The following is a 26,459-nucleotide window of genomic DNA, read 5'->3' as shown; positions in this document are numbered from 1 at the left end:
GTTTGTTTATTAATTTTATTGATTTGAATACTTAAAATTGTGGTCCCGTCATCCAGTGGCGGTGCGCCGCCACGGAGCCTCGCCGCTGCCTAGAGGATTGGGCCGGGCCCACCTCCCCCCCCCCCACAGAACAGACGCCTGGGGGAGAACAAAATCCAGCCCTAGAAATGCAGAGTTGGCCCTGTTCCCCTCACCTTGGTGGCACCAGCTTTCTCTGGACAGGCAAGTGAAAGGCACATGAGTGCCGCCCGTCACACAGAAGATCCCGGACAGCTGGTAAGATCGCAGGGAAATGTATGTAAATATATTCATGAGGTTTATTTAAATAATTAAAGCAATTAAAGTCAGGTCCGGTCGCCTGGAAAGTGTCAGGCTCTGTGCCGGGACGCTGCTGCTGTGATATTCTGCCCCCCGGCCCCACCCACGGAGTCTGAAGTCAGGAGCTCAGCAAAATTTAGCCCCATAATTCAATAATCTTTAAATTGGCATTTTACCAGTGATGCCTTTATTCAAGTATCTCATTGTAAATACATTTAACATCCAGACAAGAGCACTTTATTGTATTTATTTTTAAACTGCATTTCATATCTGCAGTTTTAACTCCTCAGAAACAAACCACTGTCTGCTATTTTTTTTATCTTTATCAAAGTGGCACCTTCTGTTTCATAACCATACCTTGATCATACTGCAAAGAGATTTTCCATAGTTGGCATAGAATTTCTCACGGATATCAAGCAAGTCGACTTCACTCCTCGAAATCATAACCCTGATAAGCGTGTCATCATCTGTGCCAGCTCCCTAGTTACAAAAGAAAGTGTGTCAAAATACGTAATTACTTTCAGTAGACTCAGATCAATTTACCATATCTGATGATGCCACTGCTGCATACTTCTATGCAATCAAGTATGAACCAATTAAATAATCCTCCTTGCCATTTTAAGAATTGCACAGTCATTGGTGAACTATTGTTTATTCTATATGCCTGCCAACTACAAGTAACTGGCCAAAAACAAAGACAAGCTACATTGCTGATGAAGTTCATTTGCAATGCTCCCAATTTGATGCTCGTTTACTATGTAGTTGTAAAGAGCTTCAATCTATTAAAATGTTTCCGTTTATATTAACTTTTGAGTAATAATGGGCCAAATCTTTATTTATTTAGAGATGCAGCACTGAAACAGACCCTTCGGCCACAAGCCTTTAGTAATGCACATATCAGCCAGAAAGTTCAGGGGATAAAGAGATGCATTGTAACTTGTAAATCTCAGTCAGTCAATTTATGCCGCTCTACTATTTGCTTCACACAAATGGCATCTTAGTCATAGAGTTATACAGCACAGAAACAGGCCCTTCAGCCCATCATGTCTGTGCTGGCCATCAAGCACCTATCTAGTCTAATCCAATTTCCAGCACTTGGCCTGTAGCCTTGTATGCTATGGCATTTCAAGTGCTTATCTAGATACTTCTTAAATGTTGTGAGGGCTATTGCCTCTACCACCTCTTCAGGCAGTGTGCTCCAGATTCTAACCACCTTATGGGTGAAAAAGTTTGTCCTCAAATCCCCTCTAAACCTCCTGACTCTTACCTTAAATCTATGCCCCCTGGTTATTGACCCCTCCGCTAAGGGAAAAAGTTTCTTCCCATCTAACCTATCAATGCCCCTCATAATTTTCTATACCTCAATCAGGTCTGCCCTCAGCCTTCTCTGCTCTCAGGAAAACAACCCTAGCCTATCCAGCCTCTCTTCATAGCTGAAATGCTCCAGCCCAAGCAACATCCTGGTGAATCTCCTCGCAATCTCCTCTCCAGTTCAATCACATCCTTCCAATAGTGTAGTGCCCAGAACTGTACACAGTATACTCCAGCTGTGGCCTAACTAGTTTTTTATACAGCTCCATCATAACCTCCCTGCTCTTATATTCTATGCCTCAGCTAATAAAGGCAAGTATCCCAAACACCTTCCTAACCACCTTATCTATCTTTGCTGCTGCCATCAATGATCTATGGACAAGCGCACCAAGGTCCCTCTGTACTTCCTAGGGTCCTACCATCCATTGTATATTCCATTGCCTTGTTAGTCCTCCCAAAATGCATCACCCCACAATACTCAGGATTAAATTCCATTTGCCCATCTTACCAGCCCATCTATATCATCCTGTAATCTCAGGCTTTCCTCCTCACTATTTGTGACACCACCAATTTTCATGTCATCTGCAAACTTACTGATCATACCTCCCATATTCACATCAAAATTAATACACTACAAACAACAAGGGTCCCAGCAACGATCCTTGCAGTACACCCCTGGTCACAGGCTTCCACTCGTAGAAACAACCCTCGACCATCACCCTCTGCCTCCTGCCACTAAGCCAATTTTGGATCCAATTTGCCAAATTGCCCTGGATTCCAGGGGCTCTTACCTTCTTAGCCAATCTCCCATGCGGGGCCTTATCAAAAGCCTTACTGAAGTCCATGTAAACTACATCAACTGCTTTACCCTCATCTATACATCTAGTTACTTCCTTGAAAAATTTAATCAAGTTTGTTAGACATGATCTCCCCCTGACAAAGCCATGCTGACTATCCTTGATTAATCCCTGTCTCTCCAAGTGGAGATTAATCCTGTCCCTCAGAATTTTTTCCAATAGTTTCCCTACCACTGATATTAGACTCACTGGGCTGTAATTACCTGGCTTATCCTTACTACCCTTCTTGAACAATGGTACCACATTCGCTGTCCTCCAGTCCTCTGGCACCTCTCCTGTGGCCAGAGAGGATTTGAAAATTTGTGTCAGAGCCTCTGCTATCTCCTACCTTGCCTCACTTAACAGCCTGGGATACATCTCATCCGATGAAGGGTCACTGACCCGAAACGTTAACTCTGCTTCTCTTTCCACAGATGCTGCCAGACCTGCTGAGTGGTTCTAGCATTTCTTGTTTTTATTTCAGATTTCCAGCATCCGCAGTATTTTGCTTTTATTATACATCTCATCTGGGCCTAGGGATTTATCCACTTTTAAGTCCCCTAAAACAGCTAATACTTCCTCCCTTTCAATGCTAATTTGTTCTCGTCTTCGCTGCCCCATTATTTTTAAGAACTTGATAGACTTGCACATTAGCGGCCCCTTAAACTTGCCTCAAAGTTAGGGCTGGTAATTAAGAACACGAGTACCCTTTGAACATAATAATTGCCAATGTAATGTCAATCAATCCCTCTTGCACACAAAGGGAACAATTTAAGCTACTGAGTCTCATTCACATTGATATGACCAGGTGAGAAAGGGGTCTAGGGTTCCCTCTCAGCCTTCACCTGCTCTTACGGTAACAGGGTTTTATTTTAAACACACTTTTTTTTTTTTAGCTCCTCCTTTGTGAATTCTTGTTCACTGCTTTCCAATTGTAAGGCAAAAAAAAACCAGCCAAACAGATTTTCTTAGGCTTAAAGAAGAAAAGTTGAACTTTATTAAACTTAAACTCTAATTTGTTTAACACCTACGGATACACGATGCGCCCACGCTAGCATGCATACGCGATACACACATGCAGATAGAGACAGAAAAGAGAAGAAATAAGGAGAAAAAGTTTGAGGTAATATCTGAAGATGGTTTTTGGTTACTGTGCTTTCAGCTCGCTGTAGAGTCCTTGATTGTAGGTAGATCTTGCTTTTGTTGGGGCCCAGTATTCTTCTTAAACCTTGTTCAATGTAGGAGACTTTTCTCTCTTGAGGTTCACACCATCAGTGGATTTGGTGTTTCATGAGAAAGATATGGGAGCAAACAGTAGAGGCTCTGGTAAGCAAACCAAGCAAGGTCTTTAAAGTCCAGCAGCAAACAGTCTCTCTCTCTCTCAAACTGTCTGTACAATACAAAAAAAACTCAGGTTGCCCAGCAGGTTAGTCATGTGACAAGCTGGTTTGACCATGTCGGTTTGTGGATTCAGCCATCTTAGCAGTCATCCTGGAATGTGAGCTTTCTCACCTTCAATCTCTGGTGATCAAAGTCTATTGTGGGTTGAATGTGTAAGGGAATGATCCTTTGTCTCCACAAGCACCTTCTGTTAGTACGTAAATGTTTTGTAACAGCCACGGCTGATCTGTTTAACAAGTCATTTCCTACAGCAACAGTTTAAAATCAATGCTCTTATGACAAATTTAATATGCCTCACTCTTGGCAGTTGGGGTTCTGCATGACAACAGAGTAAATTCTTCATAGAGATTTTTATAACTTCAAATGATTGTTTTCTTCCATTTTCATTGTCTCTTTCTTCCCCTCTCTATTTCTTTTGTATCTGATTTAGCTAATTCATCCTGTTGCTCACTAAAACAACCAGCCTCTAAAGATTCGAGCATTTTCCTGGATGGGTACAGCTCCAACAACACTCAAGAAGCTTGACACCATCCAGGACAAAGCAGCCCACTTGATTGGCATCATCTTCAACATTCACTCCCTTCACCACTGATGCACAGTGGCAACAATATACACTGCAGCAACTCACCAAGGCTCCTTCAACAGCACCTTTCAAACCCGCGACCTCTACCACCCAGAAGAACAAGGGCAGCAGGTGCATGGGAACACCACACCACCACAAGTTTCCCTCCAAGCCACACACCATACTGACTTGGAAATATATCGCTGTTCCTTCGCTGTCGCTGGGTCAAAATCCTGGAATTCCATTCCTAACAGTACTGTTGATGTATCTATACCACAAGGACTGCCCCAATTCAAGAAGGCAGCTCACCACCACCTTCTTAAAAGCAATTCAGGATGGGCAATAAATGCTGGCCTAGCCAGCGACACCTACATCCCACGAACAAATTAAAAAAAAATTAAATGTCACCTTCTTGAATGCATGAAATGAACAAGATAGTTTCAACATACCTGCATGGCATTATAGAGAGTTGCAGCAAAAAACTCAGGAACACTTCTTATACACTTCACTGAAATAGAACATTTGTCATTTAGAATGCTATTGTTTCATTTGACAAGGAAGCCCTTTCCACCTTCAGCTGTACTGTTAGTGTTTACACAAGGAATCAGTAAGCCATTTGTTTCAATTTGTATAATGGAACTGTTCGAGATGGCTTGCAAGTCCGATCAGCCACTAGTTGAGTTGACTAGCATGATGCATTTAAGGGTAAGTTCAATAAACAAATGAGGGAGAAAGGAATGTTAATGGAGTTAGGAGGAGGGTGGGAGGAGGCTCATGTGGAGCAGAAACACTGGCATGCTCCTGCTGGGTTGAATAGCCTGTTCCTTTACTGTAATTACTATGCAACACTGGGCTGAATTTTACCGGCCCCTTGATGACATGGGTCACGGAATGGGGGCCGGTAAAATTCTGCGGGGAGAGGCCCACCTCAACCCTCAAAGTCGAGAAGGGCCCGCTGCATATTACCACTGGCGGGGGACCTCGGTGCGGCCCCCCACCCCGCCGCCTGGCCCTTAATCTGCATATTTAAATTAACATTAATGATATTTAAATAAACTCACTTGTAGGCCGATTTTACAGCCGCCATTCGTGCTTCACGCGCCTTCGGAACTCCGTATGGAGTTCTGATGTGAGGGCCTAGTGGGGAGAGGGGAGTAATAAAATTTTCAAAGCGAGAGTGGTGGAGGAGCGGGGAAAACATTTTTTATTGGATGTGGGGATGGTGGGAAGGGGCTGAAGGGCAAAAGTTAGAAGGTTGGGGGGTAAAGTTTGAGTAGGGAAAAAGGCATATTTTGGTTATTTTGGGGAATTGAAATGACCATGGTGGGTGGGGGGGGGGGGGGAAGGGAGTTGGGGAAGGGCTTCCATCACAAAATGTTATTGAATACAAATTAAAACTGATACACCTTTAAAAATTCTAATTTTTACCAAGGGCTTAAAGCCCTTTAAAAATGACACAATTTCCTGGGATGCAGAGGCAGCCTCTGCACATAATATCGCAGGGGCTCAGGGACGGCGCATCCGCATGGGATGCACGCCAGAGTGCATCACCACGAACTGTGGCACACTCGTAAAATTCAGCCCACTATGTAATAGAACATTAGCTCTTGCTTCTTACCAACTGCTAGTAATGCTCTCCTCAGACTTCCAGATGTCTCAGAAGAAATGCTTTCTTCTATTTGATAGCCCGAGATTCTCATGTACTCAGTAAAAACTGAAAAACACGTTATTAAAACAAATTAATTCCCAAAAGTTACTGAATCCGTGTTCTTTTATATATATAAAATGTGCACAGGTATTTAGAACTTGAAATTTGAAGCAGATTTTTTATGCAATTAATAAAAGGTTTTACGTTCTTGAGCACCTCATATTACCAGAAACTTATGATGTATACGGATCCTAGTTTCTCACCAGGTGATGTTACAATACAGCCTTTATACAAATATTGCAATATCGCTTCCTCAGGGTCCTAGAAGCTTCTAATAATTAGTGTAGGAGCTAAGTATCAAATTAGATCAATTACTAATTGGAGCAAAACTATGTCAAGGCTAGTCCATTAACCATGAGAATCACACTTCAAACCTAGCCTAGCATGGAAAGTGTTTTCTCTGGCACCTGCAAGACTTAAGATAAAGTTAGCTCAGAAACTCAAACTATCTTCTACTGGACACAAGTCAAATCAAAGCTGAACAGTCAAGGGCCACAACAGCTCATATGGAAATGTCACACTGGAGCACTATGGATATATTTGGGAGATTAGTGGTTAAGGTGTGCTGTTATCTTGCATGTAGTTTACACTAAGTCCCACATGACAGTACTAAAGTTACCCAAAAAGGAACAATTCTACTCTCTTGCATCAAAGTATCTACATTTTTTTTTACAAAAAAGCTAGGACAATCGAAAAGGAATAAATACATAACATAAAAACAGTGTAATGAGCCTTATTTGAATACAGCATCATAATTAGCAACTGGCCATTTCTGGAACAGGCAACCAGCTTTTCCAGTCCTTGTTCATGCTGTTTGTACAGGAGTTGAGAAATCAGATGATTGAGAAAGCCACATCAGAATACATGCTCCCGAATCTGTAAATTTGATGATGTTGGTGTAATATGCTGCTTACATTTTCAATCCATTGATTGATTGACAACTGTTACAAGCATTTCCATTTTTTGTTTAACTTTGAGAATTTATATTTTAATACTGAAAAAGGATTCTGTAGATGCTGGAACTGTAAACAGTTACTGGAAGGCATCTGTTTTCAAATAAAAACCCAACAGCGGTTGTTTTGGCTTGGAGGGAGGTTTGCAGAAAATTGACAAGCCAAGATTTATAGATGTGAATTACTGAAAATAGAGACACGTGTTGAAATTTTTCGTCTTGCACTCATCAGGACGCAAGAAACACCAATGTAAGGGAAAGCAACAACTTATACTGCATGAGAAGAGAGTGCTGATTGGTTGGCAAGTGAACTCTGATTGGTAGAGGCATTGCCATGGAGAATGCACCAGGTTACGCTGACTGAAAATTAACTGCCAAGCTTTGTTTAAAATTTAAACCAGGCAGCTAGACTCTGATTCCTCAGGGCAATGCCTTGACCAACCAATTAGGTCACTTATTTTGTTCAAGTGAAACAGGCGCAATGTGTGTACATGTCATAAGACTGGCCTTCTGGAAGGTTTCAGTTTCAATTTGAACTGTTAAAAAAGCCAGCTTGCTTCTTGACCTGCCAGGAGACTACCACCCATCTTCCTCTTGAAAAGAAATCCTGCATCTTTGAAGAAATCTTGTATCGAATGTGTGGAACTAAAACCTTGTTGCTGCATTTCCTGCTGCAAGACCTATTTGGCTTCTGTAGCTGCATCTCTTGGAAAGCATAGCCAAACTGATATTCTGGAATGAACTGTTTTGGGAAGATCCTAGTCACAGCCGCCTATTCGCATTTGGGATGCCTAACCAAAACAAAGGACATCTTTCCATACCTTCTTTTCAGCCCAAGTGTTTTTTTTTATTCCTTCTATTTCTTTATTATAGCTGTAAATAAAAATCCCTTTTTTTTTCCCGGTTAACCGGATGTGTATGTACGTGTATGCGTCTGAAGGCTAGGATAAATAAGGGGCTTTAATACTTCCATCTGCGTGTATGTTTTACTCCAGTATTGGTTAAAACTTGGTTATAATAAACTGATAATTTTGTTGTTTATTAAAGAAACCTATTTGATGTGTTCTATTCTGGGGGAAATTGGAGTATATGATTGTTTCAGTAAGTGGGAAAATTTAAATATATGCTGTGACCTGTGGAGAAGTGGGACTGAATTAACAGTGCACTCCCCCTGCCTCAGTCGTAACATATTAATTGGGGGCTCTTGTCAGGATTAAACCCAACGCTGATGTCAGTCAATTGTAAGTGGGGCAATAATAATTGAAAAAGTAAAATAAAAGAACCATGTTTTTTTTGTAATAGAGTCTACACCACCGAATGTCACTAACAGTTTCTGAGACTTTTTTGGGGAAGGAGGATATATCCGAGTAATTTCAGAAAGATAACAAAGGATAAACTAAAGGATTTGGCAGCACAATTAGCATTAGAATTAAAACCAGGAGCTAAAAGAGCAGACATTATTGAAGAAATAGCCCAACATTTGGAATTGGAAGAAAGTAAACCAAAGGGTAGTGCAGATGAATTAGTTAAAATTCAGTTAGAAATGGAAAAAAACATGAGCAGGAATAGGAAATGGAAAAACTTAAGCTTCAACAGGAATAAGAAAAAGCTATAGAATTGGAAAAACCCAAGCTTGAATTTCAAAGAGAAAGTGAAAGAGAGGGAAGGGAATTTGAATAAAAAATGATGAAACCAGACAAAGGGGTGGTCTTGACTCAAGTGAAACTTCTGGTGGGGAAAGATCTGACTCCAGCCCAGGAACCAGCTGTTTAAATTCATGCAAGCCCTCCCTAAGTTTTAAGAAAGGGACACAGAAGCATTTTTCATTTCTTTTGGAAAGATAGCCGAACAAATGAAATGGTCAAAGGAAAGCTGGACACTGCTTCTGCAAAGCAGTTGATGGGCAGAGCTCATGAAATTTATGCCATGCTGAGGAGGCTTCTGCAGATTATGAGATGAAAAAGAATGCTATTCTTGCTGTGTATGAACTTGTACCTGAAGCTTGCTGACAAAAATTTCAGAACCCCCAGAGATTGTCTGGGCAGACTAATATAGAATTTGCGAGGGTAAAGCAAATTCATTTTGATCATTGGATATGGGCACTAAAGATGGAAGCCGGAAGCCAAGTATGAGAACCTTAGGGAACTAATTCTCCTGGAAGAATTTAAAAATTCACTCCCTCCAGTGGTAAAAACTCATGCAGAGAACCAGAAGGTTTCAACGGCCAAACAAACAGTGGAAATCGCTGATGATTATGAGCCTGTGTATAAGCCCAAGCCCTTTGTCTGTCACCCCCACAAGCCCAAGAAGGATAGCAGGTGGGAGGGTGAAAGGAAGGCAAGTACAAGAAGGGACAGCTGGGAATACCCTAGGATCTCCTCCTCAGGCCAAAAAGGAAGGTGCTGAGGGTGGAAATAAGGTTTGCAAGCCGAAGTGTTAGCATTGTCATAAGGTGGGATATCTTCATGCAAAATGCTGGAAGTTATGAGGTAAACCCATGTGACTTGTTGGGGTACGCAAAGCTAATGCAGAGAATGGGCCCTGACGGAGTACAGCAGATCAGGCAGTTGAAAAGACAAATACAAAAACCAATGGCAGTGTAGTGATTGTGCATAAAATACTCGAGAGTTATGGGGAATTCTTGTCGAAAGGAAAAGTAACTCCTTATCCCTCAAGTGAGGCAGGCAAACATATAGTTATACTTAGGGATAAAGGAGCCACCCAAACTCTTTTGCTGGGGAAAGACACAACATTTTTACCAGTGAGCGCACTGACTACTAACGTTTTGGTGAATACTACTGGCAGGGAGTATATACCTATACCTTTGTACTGGGTGCACCAAGAGTGTGGCCTAATGTCTGGAACAGTAACTGTAGGAGTTGTCCATAGTTTGCCAGTAAATGAAGTTGACCTACTTCTGGGGAATGATTTGGCTGCAGCAAAAGTAGCAGCTTCTCCATTAGTAACAAAGAAACCAAATGAAGTTAAAGAGACAGAACAGTTGCAGGAAAAGATTCCAGGAGTTTTTCCTTCATGTGTAGTAACCCAAGCAATGGCTAAACAAGTTCCGTTGTCAGAGGTAAAATTGACACCACAGTCAGATTGCCGAATATCTGAAACTTTCTTTGGGGATTTGGATAATCCGATGGAAACGTTTAGTAAACCCTCTCTGATCACAGCTCAGCAAGCTGATTCAGAGTTGAATAAAGTGGCACAATCAGCTGTAACAGAAGCTGAGGCAACAGGAGTTCCAGAAGGCTATTATATTAAAGAGGGAATTCTGATGAGGAAGTGGAGACCTCCTCACAGATCTGCAGATGCAGAATGGGTGGCTGTTCAACAGACAGTGGTACCGCCAAAGTATCACCGGAAACTATTAAGGATCGCACATGAAATTCCTATAGCGGGACATGTGAGAATCTGGAAGACCCAATCAGGTATAAGACAACATTATTAATGTCCAGGTCTTTCGAAGGACATGGTGCAGTTTTGTAAAACATGCCATACGTGCCACATTGTGGGAAAACCGCAACTGGACATAAAACTGGCACCTCTAATTCCAATAAGTTATTGGGGAGCCATTTAGTAGGGTGCTGGTAGATTGTGTAGGACCTATACAAAAAACAAAAGTGGGACACCAATATATATTCACTATCATGGATAAGGCTACTCGATTCCCAGAGGCCATTCCCTTGAGAATAATTACTGATAAGGTAGTGGTAGAGAAGTTATCCAGTTCTTCACTACATATGGATTACCAATTGAAATTCAGTCGATTCAAGGTTCCAATTTTATGTCAAAAATTTTTCAAGTCATAATAGACACAGGGAGCTTCAGAAAGGTACCATCAGACCCTCAAAACAACAATCAGGGCATACTGTCGTGAATATTCCCATGATTGGGATAAAGGGCTAGACTTCCTTTCGTTTGCCACGAAAGATTCATCTAATGAGCCTACAGGTTTTAGTCCTTTTGAAATAGTTTATGAACATGAGATAACACTAATTAAAGAAAGGTTTTTAGACCAGAGGGATGAATCTTCTGTACTAGAGTTTGTATCTGTGTTCCGGGAACAGCTCACGAGAGCATGCAATGTGGCTCAGGAACACCTGAAAGCTTCCCAAACAACTATGAAGAAATGGGCAGACAAGCACGCTAAGACCTGAACATTTCAACCAGGGGCTGAAGTGTTAGTATTACTGCCTTTACAGGGTGAACCATTAAAAGAATGGTTCAGTAGTGCGTATAAAGTGGTCAAGAGAATTGGTAAGGTAAATTATTTGATTGTCACCCCAGATCACCAGAAAAAGAATTGATGATGTCATATCAATATGTTAAAACAATATTATCACTGGGAAGAGGATAAGCAAGCATAGGTATGTCAGGTAGTAGGGACAGTGAGGATGAGGCAGAAGGGGGCCTAAACAATTCTCAAATTAAACCTCCTGCTATCCAGGTAGCTAGTAGTAAATTGCTAGGGAGATTGGATACGATACTTTCACATTTAGATGCAGAACAATGAGAAGACCTAACAAGGCTACTCACAGCATTTTAAAAAGTCTGTAGGGATAAGCCAAGATGTACAACCTTAGCCACATATGATGTGGATGTAGGGAAATCCATTCCTATAAAACAGCATCCTTACCGCTCAAGTCCAGAGAAACCGGCCCAGGCAAAAGCAAAAATCCAATACATGCTGGAAAACCACTTAATTGAACCCAATCAAAGCAGCTTGAGTACATCAATAGTATTAGTGCCTAAACTTGATGGCTAAACCAGACTTTGCATAGACTACAGAAAAGTTAATGCAGTATCAAAGGCAGACTCCTACCCAATCCCTCGCTTAGAAGACTGTAATGACAGATTCGACAGTACTATGTTTCTTACAAAGACAGATTTGTTAAAGGGATACTGGCAAGTTCCTTTAACAACTCGAGCTAAAGAAATATCAACTTTTGTCACACTTGATAGGTTTTTCCGGTGCCAAGTGATACCATACAGGTTAGGGGTGCACCAGCAACTTTTCAGAGACTAGTGAACCCAGTGTGAAGTTTACCTTGGTGATGACTTGGTCTACAGTGACATTTGGAAGGAACACTTGGAGCAATTGGAGGGCTCTGTTTGGAAGGTTGCAATTGGCTGATCTGGCCAACTTTTGCGGAAAAATGTAAAACCCAGAATATTCCGATGGAGTTTAATATTCCAACCCTATCACCAAAACATTTTCCACATCATGGGCAAAAATAATGTTATTGAAAATGCTTTATTGTGAACTTAACTTTGTTTGAGTTATGAGTGCAAAGATGGTACAAAGCAAAATTGTATTAACTACAGGTAAAGAGTGAATGTGGAAAAAATATTTTTAAATGTTTTCAACTTTTTTTTATGCATTGTAATGAAACACATTTAAAAATGGCATTTCATTCCTCCAAGGGTGGAAGTGTTACGAGGGTATCTATTTTTTTTGTTTAACTTTGAGAATTTATATTTTAAAACTGAAAAGGGATTGCATAAATGCTGGAACTGTAAACCGTTACTGGAAGGCATCTGTTTTCAAATAAAAACGCAGCAGGGGTTGTTTTGGCTTGGAGAAATTTTTTGCAGAGAAGTGCCAAACCAAGATTTATAGATGTCTTAAGACTGGACATCCGGAATGTTTCATTCACTTTCAACTTGAACTGTTAAAAAAGCCAGTTGGCTTCTTGACCTGCCAGGAGACTACCAGCCTATCTTCCTCTTGAAAAGAAATCCTGCATATTTGAAGAAATCCTACATCGAATGTGTGGAACGAAAACCTTGTTGCTGCTTTTCCTGCTGTAAGAACTACTTGGTTTCTGTAGCTGCATCTCTTAGAAAGCCTACCCAAACTGATGTTCAACATCGCCTGCAAGGAACTGTTTTGGGAAGATCCTAGTCACAGCCGCCTATTCGCATTGGGATGCCTCACCAAATCAAAGGAAATCTTTCCATACCTTCTTTTCAGCCCAAGTGTCTTTTTTTTTTAATTCATTCTATTTCTTTGTAAAAAAAAAAAATCCCTTTTATTTTTTGCCAGTTAATCAGTTGTATATATGTGAGGGCCAGGATAAATAAGGGGCTTTAATACTTCAATTTGTGTGTAGGTTTTACTCCAGTATTGGTTAAATCTTGGTTGAAAATAAACTGATAATTTTGTTGTTTATTAAAGAAAACTGGTTGGTGTGTTCTATTCTGGGGAAAATTGGAGTATATGATTGACTGTTTCGGTAAGTGGAAACATTTAAATATATGTTGTGACCTGTGGAGAAGCGAGACTGAATTAACAGTGCACTCTCCTGCGTCAGTCTTAACAGAATGCAACTTGTGCAAAGCCCATTTCAAATACATTGCAGTTCCTTCATTAATTCAGGAAGAAAGTCCACCAACACCTTGTCAAGGGCAAACAGGGATGCACTATAAATGTCAGCAATGCCAGCAACTCTCCCAGCCCAAGAACAAATTTTAAAAATCAGATTATCTGCACTAGAAAAAACAACTGCCATCCATACCAGTATACACCCATGGATGTTGAAAAATGTTAACCAACTAGGAACTTCAAGCCAGTATCTTGCTTCATAAAACAGCATCTTTCCAGCTGAAACTGCAAGATCCTTCCTGAAGACAAAATGTTTGTAGTATAAGCTTGCCTCCATCTTCCATCTCAAGCAGTAAAGAAGTGAAGTATGTGGATGAAACAATGCAGAGCTGGTCCCAATCATGCCATGGGATGGGTCAGGGTTTTTTTTTATAATTCATTCATGGGATGTGGGCTTCGCTGACCAGGCCAGCATTATTACCCATCCCTAATTGCCCTCGAGAATGGTGGTGAGCTGCCTTCTTGAACCGCTGCAGTCCATTTGGGGTAGGTATACCCACAGTGCTGTTAGGAAGGGAGTTCCAGGATTTTGACCCAGCGACAGTGAAGGAACGGCGCAATAGTTCCAAGTCAGGATGGTGTGTGACTTGGAGGGGATCTTGCAGGTGGTGGTGTTCCCATGCATTTGCTGCCCTTGTCCTTCTAGTTGGTAGAGGTCGCGGGTTTGGAAGGTGCTGTCTAAGGAGCCTTGGTGCATTGCTGCAGTGCATCTTGTAGATGGTACATACTGCTGCCACTGTGCGTTGGTGCTGAAGGGAGTGAATGTTTGTAGATGGGTGCCAATCAAGCGGGCTGCTTTGTTCTGGATGGTGTCGAGCTTCTTGAGTGTTGTTGGAGTTGCACCCATCCAGGCAAGTGGAGAGTATTCCATCACACTCCTGACTTGCGCCTTGTAGATGGCGGACAGGCTTTGGGGAGTCAGGTGGTGAGCTATTCGCCTCAGGATTCCTAGCCTCTGACCTGCTCTTGTAGCCACGGTATTTATATGGCTACTCCAGTTAAGTTTCTGGTCAATGGTAGCCCCTAGGATGTTGATAGTGGGGGATTCAGTGATGGTAATGCCGTTGAATGTCAAGGGGAGATGGTTAGATTCTCTCTTGTTGGAGATGGTCATTGCCTGTCACTTGTGTGGTGCGAATGTTACTTGCCACTAATCAGCCCAAGCCTTGATATTGTCCAGGTCTTGCTGCATTTCTACACGGACTCCTTCAGTATCTGAGGAGTCACGAATGGTGCTGAGCACTGTGCAATCATCAGCGAACATCCCCACTTCTGACCTTGTGATTGATGGTCATTGATGAAGCAGCTGAAGATAGTTGGGCCTTGGACACTACCCTGAGGAACTCCTGCAGTGATGTCCTGGAGCTCAGATGATTGACCTCCAACAACCACAACCATCTTCCTTTGTGCTAGGTATGACTCCAGCCAGCGGAGGGAATTGGCAGTGTGTGGGGTTAGGACTGATAGACTCATGTTCAACCATTGTTCTCATGGAACCCTTCTCCAATTCAGCCTTTAAAAGTCCACATTTGAATGTTTGTTACCACCAAGATCTTCCCCACATTCACTACTTCAGACCTCCAACAAAAAATTTGAATAATTTCACAATTTTCAGTAACACCAACTTAGTTGAAAATCTCCTCCTAGGTTTTTAATGAATCTTGACTGTTCCCTTCCTTTTAAAAACCCCTTCAAAAAAACCACCCTCAACCCTCCTGCCCTTGCAAACTGTCATCTCTAATCTTGTTTTCTGCTTTGAATTCCATGAATGTGTTGTCACCTCCATAATCTGTGCCCACTTTTCCCATAACTACATGTTCGAATTTCTCCAATCAGATTTCCAGCCTTTCTATACCACCAAAACTGCCTAAATTAATATCACAGGCATCATCCTCTTTGACTGCGATAATCAATTCCTTCTATTTTTGAAATATTCTATTATTTGTTTCAATAATTTTATGTTGTTGTAAGTGAGCCTACCGACCATGGATCATTTCCATTTTCATTAGCAATGGCATCAGCAATCATGTAGGCTTGCTACATTGTACTTAAAATGCAGCAAGACCTGAACAATATACAGGCTTGGGCCGATAAGTGGCAAGGAACATTCGTGCCACAAAAGTGCCAAGGTGTAACCATCTCCAACAAGAGAGAATCTAACCATCTTCCCTTGACATTCAACGGCATTACCATCGCTGAATCCCCCAATATCATCCTTGGGATTACCATTGACCAGAAACTGAACTGGAGTACCCATATAAATACCATGGCTACAAAAACAGGTCAGAGGCTAGGAATCTTGTGGCGAGTAACTCACTTCCTGACTCCCCGAAGCCTGTTCGCCATCTACAAGGCGCAAATCAGGAGTGTGATAGAATACTCTCCACTTGCCTGGATGGGTGTAGCTCCAACAACACTCAAGAAGCTCGACACCATCCAGGACAAAGCAGCCTGCTTGATTGGCACCCCATTCACAACATTCACTCCCTCCACCACCGACACACAGTGGCAGCAGTGTATACCATCTACAGGATGCACTGCAGCAACACACCAAGGCTCCTTAGACAGCACCTTCCAAACCCACAACCTCTACCACCTAGATGGACAAGGGGAGCAGATGCATGGGAACATCACCACCTGCAAGTTCCCCTCCAAGCCACACACCATCCTGACGTGGAACTATAATCACTGTTCCTTCACTGTCGCTGGGTCAAAAACCTGAAAATCCCTTCCTAATAGCATTATAGGTGTACCTACCCCAGATGGACTGCAGCAGTTCAAGAAGGCAGCTCACCACCAGCTTCTCAAGGGAAATTAGAGATGGGCAAACATGCTGGCCCAGCCAGTGACGCCTACATCCCATGAACGAATGAAAAAAATTGACATAACTGTATAAGACTATGGCAGATATTGCTGCAAATGCTGAATTACAGTACATAGACAAAACCCAAAATTTCCTTTTGGTGGGAGCAACATTTTGCACCAGAGTTAATATCCCCCACAGCAAATATTGCACTTGGGTGCTTCTCTACTTCCTCATAGTACAATTGATAAAATATTGGGTACAGTTGCTATTCAAGACATGACAAGTTCACAGCCCACTGCACTCCTGTTTTACATTTGAAGTCAAGATGGGAGAGTGAGTTGTGAGGAGGATACAGAGAGGCCTCAGGGTGATTTGGACAAGTTGAGTGAGTGGGCTAATGCATGACAGATGCAGTATAATGTGGTTAAATGTGAGGTTATCCACTTGGGTAGCAAAAACAGGAAGGCAGATTATTATCTGAACAGCTATAAACTGAGGGAGGCCTTCATAGCAAGAGGATTCGAGTACAGGAGCAGGGATGTCTTGCTGCAACTATACAGGGCCTTAGTGAGGTCACACCTGGAATAGTGTGTGCAGTTTTGGTCTCCTTATCTGAGGAAGGATGTTCTTGCTATAGAGGGAGTGCAGCGATGGTTTTCCAGACTGATTCCTGGGATGGTGGGACTGATGTATGAGGAGAGATTGAGTCAGAGTTCAGAAGAGTGAGGGGGAATCTCATAGAAACCTATAAAATTTCAACAGGACTTGACAGGGTAGATGCAGGAAGGATGTTCCCGATGGTGGGGGAGTCCAGAACCAGGGGTCATAGTCTAAGGATACGGGGTAAACCTTTCAGGACTGAGATGAGGAGAAATTTCTTCACCCAGAGAGTGGTAAGCCTGTGGAATTCACTACCACAGAAAGCAGTTGAGGCCAAAACATTGTATGTTTTCAAGAAGGAGTTAGATATCGCTCTTGGACCTAAAGGGATCAAAGGGTATGGGGCAAAAGCGGGAACAGGTTACTGAGTTGGATGATCGGCTATGATCATAATGAATGGCGGAGCAGGCTCGAAGGGCCAAATGGCCTACTCCTGCGCCTATTTTCTATGTTCTATGTCGATGTTTAAGATTGAGAAAACCTCTCAGATCTTAATTAAGTGAAATGTAAATGCGATGGATACAGATGATCTATGTGAGATGTGTAAGGGTAGCACAGGACAGAGGTGAAGATCCATGGCAGTCAACCTTCTGGGAAGATGACACCAATGAACAAATGAAATGTAATCAGCCTGACATACCAAAGTCACAGGGGTGGGGGGGGGTGGGGAGGGGTGGTTTTAACCCCCCAGGAAAGGCTAGTCTGGGTCAGGAAGGACATTAAAGTGTTCAAGATCCTACCCACTTCCAGTTCTAAAAAAAGGTGCGACAGGGGATGGCAGCCAACCTGCTCCCAGGTGGTGGCTTGGCAATTTAGATATAACAAGTATGCATGCTTCATATTTACCCACCATTCAAATTTAAACCTGGACAGGAAGGTGAGGTTGAATCCAGCATACTGCCTCCCCAAACCCCGGCAATAAGACACCACACCCCCACCCGCTGACCCTTCCAACCTACCCACAACCCCCACCCCCCCCCTCCCAAGGCCTCCAACCTACCCCCTCCAGCTTTCAATGACTCGGGCTTCCAACCCTCCTTGCATCGGGTCGGGACTCTGACCTACCAGGTCCTTAAGCCTCTTCTCCAGCATTGCCAGCCCAACTGGAAGTGAAGCGGGTGGCACAGCGGCCTCACAGCTCCAGCAACCTGGGTTCAGTTCTGGGTACTGCCTGTGCGGAGTTTGCAAGTTCTCCCTGTGACAGCGTGGGTTTCTGCCAGGTGCTCCGGTTCCCTCCCACAGCCAAAGACTCGTTGATCGCTAAATTGGCCATTGTAAATTGCCCCTAGTGTAGGTAGGTAGTAAGAGAATGGTGGGGATGTGGTAGGGAATATGGGATTAATGTCAGATTAGTGTAAGTGGGTGGTTGTTGGTCGGCACAGACTCGGTGGGCCGAAGGGCCTGTTTCAGTGCTGTATTTCTCTCTATAAAAATCAGGTTGATTTCCAGGTGTGAAACCTGCCAGTGATGCACACTATGCAGTTTAAACTCTAGTGTTCTGGCAAACCCCAACCTGTGGCCTACCCCATCCCACCTCCCAGCAGGTCAAAAAGTTAATGCTCTCCCCAACATCATTCATCTGCTTCAAGGTCAGCTGAAGTGTTCTGGAACAATGCAATAATGCGGTGGATATCTCTCCTCTACTCCCACATGTGCGCTTCAAAAGAAAAGGCTCCAGCCAACTTTCAGTTAGATCTTACAAGTGTAGATAATTACTGTCCTGTATTTTTCAAACACTATTGGTTGTATATTTGCCTACATAAAAATGACTATGCCTCAAAAGTAGTGCGTTGGTTGTGAACACTTTGGGATTGTCCTACAAACATGAAAGGGGTTCTTTAAATGCAGGCTCCCTACCATTCAGCAACCCCATCCCCCACGCACTAAATTAAGTGTAAATGGGAATTTTCTTCCCAATTTTTTAAAAAAGAGCTTTGTTTAAAGTCAACCATGTGATTAGAGGGCTAATGTACCTCTATCATAATTAAGTCAAATGCATGGTACTCAGATTTTTGATGAGGGAAGTCAGGAGAAGGAAAAGGAGCAAGGAGAGAAATAAAGCAGGTGAATAGTAGTGTCACCTATCCTTCAGTCACTTCATGCACTAATGTTTTAAATGAATTGCTTTACTTGAGCATTAGACTAAAAGAGGCTTACAATGTTGCAAAAAAAAGTAGCAAGTCTGAAGATTATAACCAGCAAAGGGCCACCAAAAAGTTGATAAAAAGGGAAAAAAACTGAATGCGACTAAACTAGGCAGCAATATAAAAACAGAATGTAAAAGCTTTTCTAAGTACATAAAAAGGAAGACTGTAGCTAAAGTAGACGTTGGTCCCTTAGAGGTCGAGGAATGAGCAGAGGAATGGCAGAGACATTGAACAAATATTTTGTGCCTGTCTTCACAGTCGAAGACACAAGTTCCATACCAGAAACAGAGAGAAACCTAAAGGAAATTAAGGAAATTGATATCAGCCGAGAAAAGTATTCGAGAAACTTGAGGGACTAAAATCTGACAAGTCTTTGGGACCAGATGGCCTACACCCTAGGGTTCCAAAAGAGATAGCTGCAGCGATAGTGGATTCACTGGCTATGATTTTCCAGAACTCCTTAGATTCAGGGTGGTCCTGTCAGATTGGAAGTTGGCACCGCTTTTGAAAAAAGGAGGTAGAGAGAAAACAGGGAACTACAAGCCAGTTAGTCTAACATCAGTCGTTGGGACGATGCTTAAATAAGTCTCAACAATTCACTTAGAAAAGTACAGTATGATTAGAACAAGTCAGCATGGTTTTACTAAAGGGGAATCCTGTTTGATAAATTTCTTAGAGTCTTTTGAGGATGTAACTAGTAGGGTGGATAAAGGGGAACCAGTGAATGTAATATATCTGGATTTCCAAAAGACATTCGATAAGGTGCCACATAAAAGATTAATAGGACGATATGAGCTCATTGTTTTGGGGGTAATATATTAGCATGGATATAGGATTAGTTAACAGACTGGAAGCAGAGAGTGGGCATAAATGGGGCATTTTCAAGTTGGTAGGCAGTGAATAGTGGGATGCCACAAGGATCAGTGCTGGGGCCTCAGGTATTTACATTCTATATTAATGACTTGGATGAAGAGAGAGAGAGTAATGTATCTAAGTTTGCTGATGATACAAAGCTCAGTGGAAAGGTAAGGTACTGGGAGGATGTAGAGAGGCTGCAAAGAGATATAGACAGGTTAAGTGAATGGGCAACAAGATGGCAAATGAAATATAATGTAGGGAAGTGTGAATTTGTTCACTTTGGTCATAAAAATAGAAAAGCAGAATATTTTATAAAAGGTGTGAAACCGGTAAGTGTTAATGTTCAGACAGACATGGATGTACTCGTACAAGGAATGCACAAAGTTAACATGCAGGTGCAGCAGACTATTAGGAAAGCAAATGGCAAGTTGACCTTTATTGCAAGGGGATTGGAGTATAGGAATAAAGAAGTCTTACTAAAATTGTGCAGTGCTTTGGTGAGACTGCACCTAGAATAGCGTGTGTAGTTTTGGTCTCCACATTTAAGAAAGAATATACTTGCACCGGAGGCGGTGCAGCAGAGATTTACTAAATTGGTCCCTGGGATGAAAGGCTGAGTAAGTTGGGCCTATATTCTCTGGAGTTTAGAAGAATGAGAGGTGATCTAATTGAGACATACAAGGTTCTGAAAGGGCTTGATAGGGTAGAAGCTGGTTCCCCGCTGGTCGGGGAATCTAGAACACAAGGGATAAAGGGGCCGATCATTCAGGACTGAGATGAGGAGAAACACTCAAAGAGTTGTGAATCTTTGAAATTCTCTACCCCAGAGGCCTGTGGATACTCCATCGTTGAATACATTTAAAGCTGGGACAGATTGATTCTTGGTCTCGCAGGGAATCAAGGGATATAGAGAGCGGACAGAAAAGTAGAATTGAAGCCCAAGATCAGCCATGAATGGTGGAACAGGCTCGATAGGCCATACAGTCTACTTCTGCTCCTATTTCTTGTGCTTTTGTGTTCTCCCCCAAATATTCTGTTAAAGGGTCATAGTTTAGTATATTACATGACCAATATTATTACAATTAAAGAAGTCAGTACTTGTTACCAGTAACGAAAGCTAAGGCAGCAAAGCACACCTTGTCGAAGGTAAGCAGCACTCTTGGTCCCAATGATGGTGAGGAATGTTGATTCATCAGTGCCACATTTCAGTTCTCCAGCTTGAAACAACTCCTGTAGTATAAAGATGTTATTCATTATAGAATCTTACAGCACAGGAGGGGGCCATTCGGCTCATCACTCTTTTGCCAGCTCATTGAATGAAATGAGCAATATAGTCCCCCATCCAGCTTTTCCTGTAAATTAGTCCCCTTCACGTCCAACTACCTTTTGAAAGTTCGTATGGAATCTGCTTCCACCACCCTTTCAGGCAGTGCTTTGCACATCTTAACAATCTGGGTGAAGAAATTATGCTTCATTTCCCTTTAGTTCTTTTGTCAATTATTTTATGTCCTCTGGTTACCAACCCACTTGCCAGAGGAAATAGTTTCTCCCTACTTTGTTCTATCAAGACCCCTCATTATTTTGAATACCTCTATTAGCTCTCCCCTTAACCTTCTCTGTTCTGAAGAAAACAATCCCAGTTTCTCCAACCACTCCACATAAATTAATTCCCTCACCCCTGGTATCATCCTGGGAAACCTCCTCCGTAAGCTCTGCAAAGCCATTACAAATATAATCACTTCAAGTTGTGAAGAAACATGGGGGAAAAATCCATGCATTTTGATCTGCTGTAGAAACTGCTGATGGAGGAATTAAAGCTGAGCCACTATTGATAAACTTTATTATGCACCTGTGAGAAATGCTACATTGGTTCTCAAGTGTTAATCTTATTAATGCCCATGAGGTGAGTTTCTTTGAAAAAAATAAACAGAGCTTTTGCTACATTGAAAGTAGTTGACAGTATCTTTTTAAATGGGTTAAGAATTAAATTTAACATACATACGAACATATGAATTAGCAGCAGGAGTAGGCTACTCAGCCCCTTGAGCCTGCTCCACCATTCAACAAGATCATGGCTGATCTGATGGTAACCTCAATTCCACATTCCTAACTATCCCCAATAACCTTTCACCCCCTTGCTCATCAAGAATCTATCTACCTCTGACTTAAAAATATTCAAAGACTCTGCTTCCACTGCATTTTGAGGAAGAGAATTCCAGAGACTCACGACCCTCAGAGAAAAATATTCTCATCTCTGTCTTAAATGGGCAACCCCCTATTTTTAAACAGTGACCCCTAGTTCTACATACTCCCACAAAGGGAAACATCCTTTCCACATCCACCCTGTCAAGACCCCTCAGGATTTTATATACTTCAATCAAGTTGCCTTTTACTCTTCTAAACTCCAGCGGATGCAAGCCTAGCCTGTCCAACCTTTCCTCATAAGACAACCCACCCATTCCAGGTATTAGTCTAGTAAACCTCTGAACTGCTTCCAATGCATTAACATCTGTCCTTAAATAAGGAGATGAATACTATACACAGTACGCAAGATGTGGTCTCACCAATGCCCTGTATACTGTAGCATACATCGGAATCAACGAGAGGTAGAAAGAGGGATGTGGTCTTGCTGTCAGAATTTAGGGAGCTACGTCAGAAATTAGCAAGCAGGACCTCAACAGTAGTAATCTCCGAATTACTGCCAGTGCCACGCGCAAGTGAGTATAGAAATAGAAGGATAAGACAAATGAATGCGTGGCTGGAAAGATGGTGCAAGAGGGAGGGCTTCAGATTCCTGGGACATTGGGACCGGCTCTAGGGGAAATAGGACCTGTACAGGCCGGATGGGTTGCACATGAACAGAGCTGGGACGGAGTTCCTTGCGGGATGTTTTGCGAGTGCTGTTGGGGAGGATTTAAATTAGTTTGGCAGGGGGATGGGACCTGACGGTAGACTCAGCTGGGACAAAATCAGAAATTAAAATGGAAGGTGGAAAATTAATGGATGAGTCTGGAAGACAGAGGAAAAGAGGGTTAGAAAATTAAAATAAAAGTGTTTGGCAGTGCTCAAGGATATCTATTTCAATGCAAGGAGCATGGAAAATAAAGCAGATGAGCTGAGGGCACAGATAGACACATGGCAGTATGATACCATAGCTATTACAGAAACATGGCTTCAGGAGGGACAGGAATGGCAGCTCAACGTTCCTGTTAACAGGGTTTTCAGACGCGATAGGGAGGGGGATAAGAAAGGAGGGGGGGGTGACAATTTTGGTCAAGGAAACTATTACAGCTGTGAGGAGGGATGATATGTTGGAAAGTTTCTCAAATGAGGCCATATGGATTGAGCTAAGGAACAAAAAAGGGGCAATCACATTGCTGGGAGTGTACTATAGACCCCCAAACAGTCAGAGGGAGATAGAAGAGCAGATATGTAGGCAAATCTCTGAGAAGTGCAAGAACAATTGAGTAGTAATAGTAGGGGATTTTAATTACCCGAATATTAACTGGGGCAGTTTTAGTGTGAAAGGAATTGAGGGAGCAGAATTCTTGAGGTGCATTGAGAACTTTTTTGACCAGTATGTAGCAAGTCCAACAAGACAGGGCACAGTTTTAGACTTATTTTTAGGAAATTAAGATGGGCAGGTGGAAGGAGTGGCAGGGGGAGAGCATTTTGGTGGTAGTGACCATAATTCAATCAGTTTCAACATAATTATGGAAAAGGACAGAAATAGAACAGGAGTTAGAGTTCTCAATTGGGGCAAGGTCAATTTTACTAAACTGAGCAGTGATTTAGGACTGGAAACAGCTACTTGAAGGTAAATCAGTGTCAGAACAGTGGGAGGCATTCAAAAGGGGAGATTCAAGGGGTTCAGGGTAAACATGTTCCTACAAAGAAAAAGGGCGAGGCAGCCAAATCTAGAGCCCCATGGATGTCAAGGAGCCTATAGGGTAAGATAAGGCAGAAAAGGAAAGCTTATGTCTGACACCAAGAACTCAATAGTACAGAAAGCCAAGAGGAGTACAGAAAGTGGAGGGGTGAAATCAAAAAGGAAATTAGGAAAGCAAAGAGAGGGCATGAAAGAATAACAGCAAGCAAAATCAAGGTGAACCCAAAGTTGTTTTATCAATACATTAAGAGTTAGAGGATAACTAAGGAGAGTAGGGCCCATAAAAGACCAAAAAGGTAACCTATGTGTAGGAGCGGAAGATATTGGCATAGTTCTTAATGAATACTTTGCGTCTGTCTTCACAAAAGAGGGGGACGATGCAGATATTGCAGTTAAGGAGGAAGAGTGTGAAGTATTGGATGTGACAAACATAGGGAGGGAGGGAGGGAGGAGGTATTAATGGGATTAGCATCCTTGAAAGTTGATAAATCACCAGGGGCAGATGAAATGTATCCTCGGCTGTTAAGAGAAGCAAGAGAAGAAATAGCAGAGTGTCTGACCATCATTTTCCAGTCCTCACTGGATACAGGTGTGGTGCCGGAGGATTGGAGAATTGCTAATGTTGTACCTCTGTTTAAAAAGGGACTGATGGATAGACCTAATAATTACAGGCCAGTCAGTCTAACCTCAGTCGTGGACAAATTATTGGAATCTATCCTGAGACACAGGATAAACTGTCACTTAGAAAGGCGCAGGTTAATCAAGGATAGTCAGCATGGATTTGTTAAGGGAAGATCTTGTTTGACCAACTTGATCGAATTTTTTGAAGAAGTAACAAGGAAGATAGATGAGGGTAGTGCAGTTGATGTGATCTTCTACATGGATTTTAGCAAGGCATTTGACAAGGTCCCACATGGCAGACTGGTTAAAAAAATAAAATCCCATGGGATCCAAGGAAATGCAGCAAGGTGGATACAAAATTGGCTCAGTGGCAGGAAACAAAGGGTAATTGTTGGCAGCTGTTTTAGCGACTAGAGGGCCGTTTCCAGTGGTGTTCTGCAGGGCTCAGTACTGGGTCCCCTGCTTTTTGTGGTGTATATGGCGGGCAGCCATAAAGACAGGGCTAAAATGTGGCGAGTCGAAGAGACTTAGTAGTTGGCAGGAAAAAAGACAGAGGCGCAAGGGGAGAGCCAACTGTGCAACAGCCCCAACAAACAAATTTCTCTGCAGCACCTGTGGAAGAGCCTGTCACTCTAGAATTGGCCTTGATAGCCACTCCAGGCGCTGCTTCACAAACCACTGACCACCTCCAGGCGCGTATCCATTGTCTCTCGAGATAAGGAGGCCCAAAAGAAAATGAAAGAATATTAACAATTTGGATGTAAATGTAGGGGCTTGATCAAGAGGTTCGTGAACGACACAAAGATTGGCCGTGTGGTAGATAGTGAGGAGCTGTAGGCTGCAGGAAGATATTGATGGTCTGGTCAGAAAAGTGGCAAATGGAAATTCAACTTGGAGAAGCGTGAGGTGATGCATTTGGGGAGAACAAACAAGAAAAAGGTATACACGATTAATAGGAAAATATTAAGAAGTGTAGAGGTAGTAAGGGACCTTGGAGTGAATGTCCACAGATCCCTGAAGGTAGCAGGACAGGTTGATAAAGGTGGTTAAGAAGGCATATGGAATCCTTTCCTGTATTAGCCGAGGTATAGAATACAAGAGCAGGGAGGTTATGCTGGAACTGTATAACTCATTGGTTAGGGCACATTTGAGTACTGTGTACAGTTCTGGTCACCTCATTACAGAGAGGATGTAATTGCACTAGAGAGAGTACAGAGGTGATTTTCAACGATGTTGCCAGGACATGAAAAATGCAGCTATGTGGAAAGATTGGATAGCCTGGGGTTGTTCACCTTGGAACAGAGAAGGCTGAGGGGACAGAGTGGAGGTTGGGAATTTAGAATAGAGGGAATGGAAGTTAAGGCAGTTGTATGTTCCTCCTGCAGAATGTGGGAGGTAAGGGTCGCCAAGAGTGTCCCTGCTGACTGCATCTGCGGGAAGTGCACCCAACTCCAGCTCCTCGAGAACCGCGTTAGGGAACTGGAGCTGGAGCTGGATGAACTTCGGATCATTCGGGAGGCGGAGGGGGTTATTGAGAGGACTTATGGGGAGGTAGTCACACCTCAGGTAAAAGAAGTAGGTAGATGGGTTACCGTCAGGGGAAGGAGAGGGAACCAGCAGGCAGTGCAGGGATCCCCTGTGGCCATTTCCCTCAACAACAGGTATACCGTTTTGGATACTGTTGCGGGGGACGACTTACCAGGGGTAAGCAATGGGGTACAGGTATCTGGCACAGAGTCTGTCCCTGTTGCTCAGAAGGGAAGGGGGAAGAGGAGCAGAGCATTAGTCATTGGGGACTCCATAGTTAGGGGAACAGATAGGAGGTTCTGTGGGAACGAGAGAGACTCACGGTTGGTATGTTGCCTCCCAGGTGCCAGGGTTCGTGATGTCTCGGATCGTGTTTTTGGGATCCTTAAGGGGGAGGGGGAGCACCCCCAAGTCGTGGTCCACATAGGTACCAACGACATAGGTAGGAAGAGAGATGGGGATTTAAGAC

General features: G+C 42.7%; 1 protein-coding gene across 2 annotated transcripts in view; it reads right to left on the bottom strand.

Moving 5' to 3' along the window:
* Window positions 1–648: 648 nt before the first annotated feature.
* The window catches only part of LOC137375330 (annexin A5-like), a 121,530-nt gene continuing 95,719 nt past the window's right edge, over window positions 649–26,459 (bottom strand). For both annotated transcript variants that reach the window (XM_068042345.1, XM_068042335.1), the window contains exons 9-12: window positions 21,090–21,183; window positions 6,047–6,142; window positions 4,878–4,936; window positions 649–798 (exon numbers count right to left, since the gene is read on the bottom strand). In XM_068042345.1, the coding sequence (XP_067898446.1) occupies window positions 664–798; window positions 4,878–4,936; window positions 6,047–6,142; window positions 21,090–21,183 (384 nt within the window). In that variant the 3' untranslated portion in view covers window positions 649–663. The remainder of the gene's footprint in view (window positions 799–4,877; window positions 4,937–6,046; window positions 6,143–21,089; window positions 21,184–26,459) is intronic.

This window comes from Heterodontus francisci, chromosome 1 (assembly GCF_036365525.1).
Source record: "Heterodontus francisci isolate sHetFra1 chromosome 1, sHetFra1.hap1, whole genome shotgun sequence".
NCBI classification, from domain to species: domain Eukaryota; kingdom Metazoa; phylum Chordata; class Chondrichthyes; order Heterodontiformes; family Heterodontidae; genus Heterodontus; species Heterodontus francisci.
The sequence above is the reverse complement of the archived record's forward strand: the minus strand, read 5'-3'. Positions and strand labels throughout refer to the sequence as shown.